We start from the raw sequence: 12,480 nt of genomic DNA on the forward strand, positions 1-12,480 counted from the left end.
CCCAGTTGTAAATGTTATTTTATTTAATGAAGACAGTTATTAGTTCATAAGGCCATGTTCTTGTGAATGGTTGTAACCATATTTGGAAACTAATCTCAAAGGCTTGGCTGAGGACAAAAGAAAGGGGTGAGGTCTGAAAAGGTGGGACCCATCTTACTCACTAAGGATTGGTGGGCTTTCATAAAAGGAAGATATCCCTTGTTTCAGCACGATGAATATGACTATGTCTGAGTAAGCACGCCACTCTCTGATTTCAGCTCAAGAGCTACTCTGCCTTTTAATGCCATCATAAACAATAGAAGACTCTGAAAACATAGGAGACATTATTATACTGTAAAGCTGTAAAAATATGAGGCTTCAGTCTTTCATTGTAGCCCAAGTTCACTTATTCTTTTTTAAGATGCACACATTATGAAATGCTTCTTCGATATATACTGGAAATATGATGTAGACTGTGTAATCCCGTTTAAGATTTTGCAAGTTTGTTGCTTTTTATCATTGCAAACAAAAACTCTGTGAGAACAGAGATAAATTTAGAACAAAACTGTCAAAAACTCAACACATGGAAGCTATGTAATAAATTACAGACAAATTATCATTTAAAACTATGAAACAAGTTCAACAGAGGAAGTTACAACACAGACAGTAAAAAGTCGCTCCAGAGAATATGTGCATAAATAAATCAGGATCTAGACAAATTTCAAGCATTGCGTTATTGGCACTGTTGGGCCCCACCTAATGTGTAGAACAAAATTACAGCTTTCATGTCCAGACAATCCAAAACACAGTATGACTAACCAACCAACGCTTCACTTTTCTTTGTTGCACTGTTTGGTGATGCCACACAAAGTCTGAATTAAACAGCCCACATTGTACCATTTCTATGCTCCTTCATGATTGTTGCTTGCTGGACTGTACAGTATTATACCAGTCAGATTTTGGATAAAAATAAAAGGCACAAGCCATGAAAAGTGGCATAAGACCAATTTAGAACTTGCTCTTTAGAGAAATATCTTTAAATGTAAAAAAAAAATAAAAAAAAATATTGCAGTAGATACTGCCAAATAAGCTCACCACAAACTGAATGTCAACTGTTAATTCAATCAATAGAAACTTTTTGAATAATTTTCTTCACCTGTTGTCTTTCCTGCAGCAGGCAATATGGATTAAAACCAGGTTTCATCCATTATTACCAACAATGAGTCCTTTGTTGCAAGTGGAAGAGCAAGCACATGGATAAATTGGAAGCTGAAACACCTTTCTGTAGGGTATGATGCAACTGAAGCACTATGTAATGTTACAAATGTGCCAACATAGTTTGATGTACCATTTTCTTGGCTATTTGTTGGAAGGACTATCGTTTTTTTATTGTAAAAACATGGTGCAATGAGAAGAGTGGGATGTGCTTCAAATGTGCCTCCTGCAGTCATAATTTTGTCAGTTTTATAATATTAGTTTTCTTGGATTTTAACCCAAATTATATATAGTATCTTGCCCAAGTTATTGTTGTTGCGTCACAATTTAAATTGTGTTTTGCACTGTTAATTTTTATTTTTTTCTATCATTATATGTCAGGTAAATCAATACTATTTCATCTAAATAAATAAATATGTTTTAAATGCTATCAAATTCATTTAATCATCCCAAAATTATAGTGTTGTTCAGCATGAAAATTCATTACATTCAACAGTGTTAAGATTAACTGTAAGCAAAAATTAAGTAGATTAGCATTCAAAATTAATATAAACTGATTTATATAGCATATCGAATTATACATAAGAATAAAAATTGATGAAAAAGGAACTTTGATACTATTTTTATTTAACCCTAGACTGGGGCTGACCCTCTATACTTTTATATTTCAATAATAAAATCATTGCCATTACTATATACTTACAATATACACTGATCACACCAATTGGCTCCACTTAGATATTTTGGCCATTACATACTGTCAATATGATTTAATGTATTGCCTCATATAGAACTTTATATTATGGCTGCTATCGTATATATATTAATAATAAATATATATATATATATATATATATATTTATTTTTTTTGACAATAGGATATATCATTTTAAGAAAAATGTACTGAGGGCCAAATACCATGTAAACAATGTTTGTTAATAAAGTGACTCCTCCTGAATTTATACAGACAAATATGCCTACTTTTTCTCTCAGCGATAAGTGGCTATGTTTATAGAGGTCCCTGTTAATGTGGTAGCGTTCTCGTGTTAATAAACCTGACAGACTGACTCTATTCCTGCTGTGCACTTCACTTTATCTGATGAATACTTACAAGTTTTCTAAATGAATTTTTCGGATCTGTCCACTTCACAAGTCTGCAAAACCACACTGACTGTTTGAACATGATAGGGGCAATACTGACATGCTAACAAAAGCAGCACGTGTTGCTAAATAATGCCACCTAAGGACAGCTACAAAAATAACCACACTGCTGCAGCCACCATGCTCTGTTCTCAGTTCTGATACTCACTTATAACTAACCAAACTAAAGTTAAAATCTAGCATGCTAAAGCAAACAAAGCTGTTAACATTCCCAATAAAGTTTGTGCTATGTGTTTTAATACGAGGTAACATAAAAATCTACTTTGCATGCAACTGCGTCAACCCTCTGGGAACCACAGAACAAGGTGGTGAAGTAGTGTCCGTGGCAGAGGCATTGAGGTGATAGAACAGAAGCTTGATTGTTTGACTGGAAAGAGGAGCCTGTGGGTCACAATGGCTACCAGGACGAGCGCCAAGCTTCAACATTTAAGCCCTTCATCAAATATTCCCCTATTTAATACTCCTGCATGGAACTTAAAGCAAACAGAGAGCCCTGAACCTCCCAAAATCATGAAATATGCATGGAGTTGTATAGTATGCCGTGCGTTAAGTTATAGAATGCCATCTGGTTATTTAACTAAGGTGCATTTGATTACAGAACACAAGTAAAATATAAAGGTTTGTAGTACATGCAAAAAGAGAAGGTGTGTTGAATTCTGGTAGATTGACCTTGTTTTTCTACTCCCTGTTCCTCTCCTAATTTCTCAACTTTATGTGAGAGAGTGTGCATAAAAATCAGGGTGTGGCCAGGCCTTCTCTGCTGAAAGTGCTCCCATACCAGCCCAGCAAGTTGGGTGTATGTATCACTTGGACAGGGGCGAAAGGCAGGACAGGAGCCTGAGGCCGAAAGGGGAGTGGTCAGGTGAGCCCCTCCCATTGCATGAGAGGTATAAAAGCTGCTGCACTCCTTGAAGAAGGTACTCAGAGGGACTTATTTTTCCTCTTAGTGAGTCTCCTGCTCTGGATCTCTCTGTCTCATCCTCTTTCTCTCTCTGAACATCACCCCTTCACAGACAACAGCAGCCATGTCTTCGATCAAAACTTCCTACACCGTCAGCGGTGGAAGCATGAGCGGCGGCTTGGGTGGAGGTATCAGGAAGGGTTTCTCTAGCATGTCTGCCAGTGCAGCACCCATTGGCAGCAGGATGAGCTCTGTGTCCTACCGTCGCTCCGGTGGTGGTGGTGGTGGCGGCAGCGGCTTTGGCGGAGGATCTGGAGGAAGCTACGGTGGCTTTGGAGGTCTCGGAGGAGGTTACGGCAGTGGTGCAGGATTCGGCGGTGGTTCAGGATTCGGTGGAGGCTCTGGATTTGGCGGAGGTGGCTCTGGATTTGGCGGTGGTGGCTCTGGATTTGGCGGTGGTGCAGGATTCGGTGGTGGTGCAGGATTCGGTGGTGGAGCATTTGGTCTAGGTGGAGGGTTCCCCGGTGGTGTGGCACCCATCACAGCTGTCACATTCAACCAGAGCCTCCTAGCCCCACTGAACCTAGAAATTGACCCCAACATCCAAGTTGTCCGCACCCAGGAGAAAGAGCAGATCAAGAACCTCAACAACCGCTTCGCTTCCTTCATTGACAAGGTTAGTCTTCTTTTTGCAAGCATACACCGTTGTACAACACAACCTTGTTGCATTTTGCACCGCCAACATTTTGACTTTTCATCTGAATGTTGGGTTTTCATGCACACATTTCAAGGGCCTTCATATGAGCTGGGTTCTTCTCATTAAATATTTCACAGCCAGTCACTTGCACCCGGAAATCCACCAAGTGCTAGATTCTGTATAACGGTAAGCACACAGGAGACAGGCCGTCATTGCATATGCCATATTTTGCATCATCACTACATTTCAGTCAAGCAGTCAAAGTCTAGTCAAAGTCACAGGCTTGAGTTTTATTTTATTTTATTTTATTTTATTTTATTTTTCTTGTATGCAATTATTCTCAGACAGTGAGGGTGAGTTTGGAAACCCAAGCCAGGTGAGATCCAATGACTTGGCCAATCCAAATAAGGGCATGGATCAATTTTCAATCTATCCCTATGGCAGCAATGCAGATGTGCGTGTGTAACAGATGAGCATCATCTTTAACTTTTACCCAAAGCAACACCTGTCATAAAAATTGCCTTAAAGGTCTCATGGTGGTAACTTTATGTAGGTCCTGGTAATCATTTTGATTTATCCTAAACAAAACAAGTTTCCTGTTTTGATTGTCTGACACCTTTGGGGAATTTATCATGTAACAACACCTAGTAAATTGCACCCCCTTACCTAGGTGCTACGCCCATTTGTATGATTCTGGCAAGAGATATGATCAGCAATCATGTAGCTCACATAACTCTACTGATGTCATTAATGCTTTCTTCTTTTTATGTGAATCCTGAAAGTTTAAAGTCATTGTGAGATTTTGCAGGAAATTATTTGCAGGGCATAAATCTGCAGGAGGGTAGGAACAGTTAGCACCTGAGGGCAAGGTGTGCCATATCATCTCTGTTAAGACCTGCTGCTTGGCACAAGTCTCCTAGGAGCCTCGCCTTAATGCCAGGAGGGAAATATTCTTTTGGGAACATAAATTGGAGCATAGAGAGTCTGAACATGTTGTGGTGTCACTTGAGATTAGCCTTTCATTATGTCCAAAGGGGAGTATGCATATTAAGAGGACAGTTATTCCAAAAAAACTGTGCTGGCCAACAAGGCATGGCACATATGCTAATAAATTCCACTAACGGTGCTAAAGGTGTGTCACCGCAAGTCCTGATATGCAATAAGAGGCGTGTTTGATAATTACTGTAAAAGACTTATCTTGTGGCATGAGTAATGGCATATCAAAGATCATTGATGTCCTAATAAAGCCATTTATTCAAATCGTTTATTGGTTTACCTCCAACACAGGTGCGCTTCCTAGAACAGCAGAACAAAGTACTTGAGACAAAATGGAGTTTACTGCAGGACCAGACCACCACCCGCTCCAACATCGACGCCATGTTCGAGGCCTACATCTCCAACCTGCGTAGACAGCTTGATGGACTTGGTAATGAGAAGATGAAGCTAGAAGGAGAGCTGAAGAACATGCAGAACTTGGTAGAGGACTTCAAGAACAAGTAAGTTGCTGTGAAACAGGAGGTTTATAGTCTATGAATTACACTTTGTGGGCATGGTATAATTTAACAAGCAATGTGCTAAAGTGGAAAACTTATCTTTGCAGATACGAGGATGAAATCAACAAGCGTGCCTCAGTGGAAAATGAATTTGTCCTACTCAAGAAGGTAAAACACTTGGCAGTTCTCTTGATTCTCCATTTATATTTTAAATTTATTTTCATTGTAAGTCTGTAAAGGCCACGCACTATATTGAGCCCTGTACATGTCTTCATAGGATGTTGATGCCGCCTACATGAACAAGATTGAGCTTGAGGCCAAGGTTGACTCTCTTCAAGATGAAATCAACTTCCTCAGGGCCATCTTTGAGGAGGTGAGGGTTTGATGAAACTATATTACCACTAAGATGCTAGTTTTCAATGTTAGGCGTATCTCAAACCTTGACCTTGCAATTTTAGGAGCTGCGTGAACTCCAGGGACAGATCAAAGACACATCAGTCATTGTGGAAATGGATAACAGCCGCAACCTGGACATGGACTCCATCGTTGCTGAGGTCCGTGCACAGTATGAGGATATCGCCAACCGCAGCCGTGCCGAGGCTGAGTCGTGGTACAAACAGAAGGTGAGAAAAGATGATCACGCATCAAACCAACACTATTTTGAAGCAACCAACTGACAGTTCCTAATCACAATGACTCTTTTCAACCTTCTAGTATGAGGAGATGCAGTCAAGTGCCGGCAAATACGGAGATGACCTTCGCAACACCAAGTCTGAGATGGCTGAGCTCAACCGCATGATTAGCAGACTTCAGAATGAAATTGAAGCAGTCAAGGGACAAGTAAGAGTTTTGTTAGTTATTGGATGCTTTTGGATGAGGTTTACACCTGAATTAGAATGCCAACCAAATCCTTAGTGTAATGTATATTCAAGGAAAAATTTGTACTTTCAGTGATCAAAATGTATGTTATGTGGAAAATAATGTGGTGTAAAGGAGTCCCTGAGGACAATAAAAGGACAGGAATCATGTAAAAGTGTTGCTAAAATAATAAGTCATAATATCTTCTTTGAACTGCTCAGCGTTCCAACCTGGAAGCTCAGATCGCTGAGGCTGAGGAGCGTGGAGAAATGGCAGTGAAAGATGCCAAGCTCCGCATTAAGGAACTGGAAGAAGCCCTGCAAAGAGCAAAGCAGGATATGGCGCGCCAGGTGCGTGAATACCAGGAGCTCATGAATGTCAAACTGGCCTTGGACATTGAGATCGCCACCTACAGGAAACTTCTGGAAGGAGAGGAGAGCAGGTCAGTCTCTTTGCTTTTTTGAAAGTATATTTTTCTGTTTAAATTTGTCTTTATATTGACATTTATTTTCTTTGTCAGGATTGCTTCTGGTGGTGGCTCTGCAACCATCCACATCCAGGAGTCATCCAGTGGTGTCAGCGGTAAGTGTATTGTCTTTTTCTATCATGACCTTAGACAAAAAGCATATAATTTGCTGTAAAAACTGCATTGGTGTTCAGTAAAACTAATGTCTCTGTTTGCTGGTTCACAGGTGGCGGCGGCGGCGGCTATGGATACGGTGGTGGTTCCGGATTCGGTGGTGGTTCCGGATTCGGTGGTGGTTCCGGATTCGGTGGTGGTTCCGGATTCAGCGGAGGTTCCGGATACGGTGGTGGCTTCAGCAGTGGCAGCGGCAGCGGCTTTGGATATGGTGGTGGCTCAGGGATGTCCATTGGTGGTGGTGGTGGTGGCGGCAGCAGCCAAGTCTCAGTTTCCCGCTCAGTGGTGCAGAGCCAGAAGCGCCGCTTCTAAACCAAAAACGTCCACCCAGTTCCCCACTCCCAAATATCATCTACCACCTGGGCAACTCCTATCTTTTTCACTCCATGTTTTAAAGCTTCATACCTTTTTTGATGAGTTTAACCCCCAAAAACCATCATGACCAAAAGAGACTTTCATGTCAAAGTGTTATATCAGAATGGCTTTTCACACTTAAGTGGATGCACAATGAGAAAGGAGCTAATGAGACAGACAAAGCATGGAGCAAAAGTATTTCTTCAGGGTGAATAGATTTTGTTGCTCTATGTCACGACATGCAAGTATTAAACACACCAAAATAATTATTTTTCAGCTGACTCAGAATTCTGCGTGACTACAACCAGCATTGTTACGCTTCTGCTGCATACTCATTGTGCAACAAAATTTACTCAATTGAGATTGTACTGCCCTCAGAGAGGGGTAACTGTGAGGAAAATCTCAGTTACAACCCAACTTCTACTCTTTCCTTTTCCTGATTTTGGATAATGGGCTCATGAGCTGTTCTTTTGTCAAAATTGCTGTATTCATCAAACCATGTACCACTTAGAAACACCAATAAATCAGGGTTACATAAAACCTTTTGTCTTCAGTTGTTATTTCTCCAACCTTTCTTTTTTACACAACATATAGGAATACACAAATGCAACAACAATTGATAAATTAATTATCAATGCTATAGAGATATTTGGGTAAATGACATGCAAGAGTGTCCGCAATAAAGAAAAGGGGAAGGAAAATAATTTATGGCTTTGAAACACTTTTAGACTAATTTCAAGAAAAGTTTACATTTAATAACCCTAAAAATGTAGTGTAAAAAGTAATAACATATTCGACTTGCATCTTAAATGTATGTGAGTGTTCACATCTTAACCTTTACTTTCAAAAGGATTTGAAAATATTTTTATGCTACTTTTTTTTTAATGTTGTGAATGAATTCATAAATATCATTACATTTTTAGTGAGTTGCAACAGCTGAGATTTACATTAACTTGTGTAGGCATGGGCCGGTATGAGATTCTCACGGTATGATAACCTTAGATAAAAATATCACGGTTTCACGGTATTGTGATTCCAGCTCTAAAATGTTATTTTTAAATGTCTGGGTAGAAAACAACTACTTTTTCCCCACTGAACACAAGATATTTTATTTTTAAGAGACATATAGAACATTTTGGAACAGTAAATATGTCAAGCTAAATAATTAAAATAAATAATTGAATTCTTCATAATTAAATTAAGCGCAGTCACTTAAGTGAGCCTAGACCTGCAGCTCAACAATAATCAGAAAATAAATTATTTTCTGTAAAAAAAAAAAAAATAATAATAAATGCAGTCACTTAAGTGAGCCTAAACCTGCAGCTCAATAATCAAAAACATAATCAAAACAATTTATGTAAAAAATAAATAATAATAAATATTTTAAAAAGCGGTCATTCAACCTGCAGCTCAACAAGGTTTTTGGAGACATCAAATCAAATCAAATCAAATCACTTTTATTGTCACATCACCACAGCACATGTGCCTTCGTGAGTGAAATTCTTGAGAGCGTGCTCCAGACAGTGCAGAAACAATTTACATATAGACATTACCATACATACGTACAGACTTATACAGATGACAATGTGTAATATACACATACATATACTCAGTACACACAGTGTACTATTAGACAGACATACCGATACACATTATACACAGTATGTAGTACACATTCTACGTTATATACACACAGTAATGCGAAGATGCAGCAGATTATATATAAACCGGATGTGGGTCATTCTTCATTTGTGGTGGCAAGTGGTGTCCCTCTACTTTAAAACAGTTGAAATAAACTTTAAATACCAATAATAAAAAAAAATGTTGCATTTTTGTATTCTGTAGGATAAACACAATTTGTGCACTATTAATAATTACATTTTTGTTTTAAAATACATATTTAATTGAGTTTGAGAGATTACATTTGTAACAAAATATGCATGTTCCCGCCATACCTCAGAGAGGTTTCATGGAATGTAATTGCAACAAAATAAAATTTTTAACACAAATAAAGTGGTTATATTGTGAATATAGATTTGATTTAACATGTACAATTATATTAAATTAAAAAAAAAAAATACATATTTTGTAATATTTAAGAAAAAAGTAGTGTCCCCCAAATTCATGTCTGTGGTGTTACATCAATGGACGTCGTCCCTTTAAGAAACGGGGGAGATCTATTTGGACTACTTCCTGTGTGTAAAGCTCATTGCAGGTGCTGGTTGATCTGAGGGGTGCATGGTGAGTACATTCTTTCTTAATAATTTTCTTAAAATTAGCTAAATTCCTGACAATTTCATGTGTCGCACTTTATTGGTGTCTGTGGTGTTATGTTGATAACTTGCAGATTTTACAAATTTTAATCAAAATTTTGATAAATACATATTCATATCTCCAAAATATCCCCTGATCTTTAAATCATCATGATGGCAGCCTCCATTTTAGAAAAGTCTGGATTTAGGCTAATTTGTCTGTGGTGTTACTGTCTGTGGTGTTACTGCCTATCCTGGTAACACCACAGACTCTACAGTAACTCCACAGACAACATACAACCAGAAATGTTGTATTTTTAATAAAACACATAGGACAGCCATAATCATATAATTGTATCTCTCTATTGAAACATATCACACATTGTGATTGCAGCACAATCCATTGTGCAGACATTTTTTTGAGAGAGTGAAACACTCACTGTGAGAAACAGTGTTTATGTAGTGTTTTAATAATATTTTTTTATTCAGTTTTTCTCTAAATGTTCTTTTATCAGAGAAGATAGTTCTTGTAATCCTACTCATGATGAATTTCAGTATTTTGCTCAATAAACTTTAAATTGTTAAACCGTTTATGCAATATTATGTCTGTGGTGTTACTTCAAAAAATATCTGAAATTTCTTTCCTTCAGAGCCATTTGATCATATAATTTAATGTTTTTAGACTGTAAAGTGGTTGTAATATTTTAGAATAAAGACTATAAAAGTAGCACAGACCATTTTTCCTGCCCTTTTTTATGTATATACACATTTTTTTTTAAAACGAAACAATTCTTCTTTGGCAAAAATAGGGGCCAAGATGAACAATTAAGCATTTCTTTTGAAAAAAATAATTTAAATGATCAATGCAACTGAGTCCTTACAGTAATTTTTGTATTTATTAATTATTACCTAAAGTTGCATATCCCTGCTCATTTTAGAACAAACCAAAATTTTACTTCAAATATTGGTAACACCATAGACATAAGTGGTTGTTTCACCAGTTTTTGATTCAAATTATTTAAAAATCTAAATGTTATTAAGCTTCAGTTTTAATTGATATATAATATTAAACTAATTTTAAATGCATAGCATTACATTTTATTAAAAGAAAACAAACAAACATTTTTAAAATTTCTGCCTCTCATTTGCCACCCCAATTGAAGAATGACCCATGTGCAAATGTCATGGATGTGCATTGGATGGTATCCAGTGCTGGCAAAAAGATTGTTGTATTTGTGCAGTAGTGTACTGGTAGTCCAGTTTGAACTGTATGGAATTAAAGTGCAGTGCGTGGTATATTGTAAAGTGGGAGTGTGCTGTAGGGTGTATTAGTTTTGATTGTTCATTAGCCTGATAGCCTGAGGAAAAAAGCTATCCCTCAGTCGGCTAGTGCGGGATCGGATGCTGCGGAGACGTCTTCCTGAGGGCAGCAGAGAGAGCAGTCTGTGGGACGGGTGGCTGGAGTCACTGATGATCCTCCGGGCTTTCCTTATACACCACCTGGTGTAGATGTCCTGGAGGGAGGGAAGCTCACCTCCAACAATGTGACGGGCAGTTCGCACGACCCTTTGCAGAGCTTTGCGGTTGACAGCAGTGCTGTTTCCAAACCAGGCGGTGATGCAGCCTGTCAGGATGCTCTCCACAGTGCAGGAGAGCATGCTCTCCACATGCTCACTTTCTACACATTCATCTTTCAGTCCAAGTTATGATGCAGGAATGTTCATCTTGGTGAGGTACGAGGATGTGTGCACATAAACATAAGGAGAGAGAGAGCGCGCGCACACACACACACACACACTCTCTCTCTCTCTCTTTCTCAGTACAACACTCAAACAGTGGCAAAATTAGTTTTTTTAAATGTCGTGATTTTGAACAGATGTAAACAATGGCAGGAGGCTTAAATATATAGACGTGATGATAGCTAAATTAAATTATTGTACTAAATGGTAGAAAAGTGATATTTTAGTCTGCTATTCCCAGCTCTGTGAAGTAGGTGAGGAAAGTAGTTGATGTTATCTGCGTCGGTAGCAAGCCAAATAGTATTTATTTCAACACTGAATCAAACTGTCTTGATCAGGGGTGAAAGAGGGAGAAATGTAGAGGACATAGATAGTTTATGTACAACCTGAAAGTATTTATTTAGCGATCGGCGCTAAAACGTCATCTGTACGGAACATCATTAGTCTAGGTTACCGGAAAAATTCCCATACGGCAGACTTCGTGTTTTTCGGCGGGGGGAAAAGTTCCAGGGATTCATCTCCTTCGGCCATCATCCTACACACAGGTGACTCTCACTGACTGCTTGCACCAACCGGAGGAGGAGGGGTCGTGTGACTACACTTAAAAAAAACTGCGCATACCGCAGAAACGGTATAACGAAAAATATTAGTGGTTTTGAAACCGTGACTTTTCCAAACCGCGGTATACCTTGAAACCGATTATCGTCCCGTGCCTAAATTTGTGTTTTTTTTATTTTTTTTTATTAAGAAATAATAATAGAAGATCATGCCAACTATTTAGCTAGGCTTTCTTTTAAAAATGTCATTATTTTAATGCACACTTTTTTTCCATCTTATCCTGATAATTTGAACCCATATTTAAAATTCACAATAGCAAACATAATATTCATATTGAAGTCAAATTAGCTAGCTTCCATTTAACATGCATCACTTCACAACTAACAAAAAGTACCAAGGTGATACCACGGTATTCTTTTAAGTATTTTGTTTTTTGTAATTGACAACCTGTAAGGCCAGTAGGGGTCACTCACTCAACACATGGACTATTGAACTACACCAACTGTTGCACTTCACCCCGGACTACAATTCCCATCATCCATTCCCATCATCCATTGCACTGATTACACATACACAGCTGAATGCACTGATTACACACACACAGCTGATTCCACTCACGTGTATCTTGGATGA

At 38.4% G+C, this 12,480-nt stretch overlaps 1 protein-coding gene across 2 annotated transcripts; it reads left to right on the forward strand.

Annotated features, from left to right (window-relative positions):
- The first annotated feature begins 3,110 nt into the window (after nt 1-3,110).
- LOC306859670 (keratin, type II cytoskeletal 8-like) lies at nt 3,111-7,854 on the forward strand. 2 transcript variants are annotated; one of them, XM_079400833.1, is made up of 10 exons: nt 3,111-3,242; nt 3,369-3,932; nt 5,241-5,449; nt 5,554-5,614; nt 5,724-5,819; nt 5,905-6,069; nt 6,161-6,286; nt 6,526-6,746; nt 6,825-6,886; nt 6,997-7,854. In XM_079400833.1, exons 2-10 carry the CDS (start codon nt 3,381-3,383, stop codon nt 7,254-7,256), a joined length of 1,752 nt encoding a protein of 583 aa, XP_079256959.1. In that variant the 5' UTR covers nt 3,111-3,242; nt 3,369-3,380; the 3' UTR covers nt 7,257-7,854. The 2 variants fall into 2 exon arrangements, with proteins under 2 accessions (XP_079256959.1, XP_079256960.1); XM_079400834.1 differs by having other exon boundaries at nt 3,140-3,272.
- Nucleotides 7,855-12,480: the final 4,626 nt, after the last annotated feature.

This window comes from Barbus barbus, assembly GCF_936440315.1.
Source record: "Barbus barbus genome assembly, chromosome: 40".
Taxonomy (NCBI): Eukaryota; Metazoa; Chordata; class Actinopteri; order Cypriniformes; family Cyprinidae; genus Barbus; species Barbus barbus.

Excerpts from the sequence above, each read along its gene's own strand:
- LOC306859670 (XM_079400833.1), top strand. The coding sequence starts at position 3,381 with ATGTCTTCGATCAAAACTTCCTACACCGTCAGCGGTGGAAGCATGAGC. Across the intron at positions 5,615-5,723 it reads AATTTGTCCTACTCAAGAAG|GATGTTGATGCCGCCTACAT; the intron begins GTAAAACACTTG and ends ATGTCTTCATAG. Across the intron at positions 6,287-6,525 it reads TTGAAGCAGTCAAGGGACAA|CGTTCCAACCTGGAAGCTCA; the intron begins GTAAGAGTTTTG and ends TGAACTGCTCAG.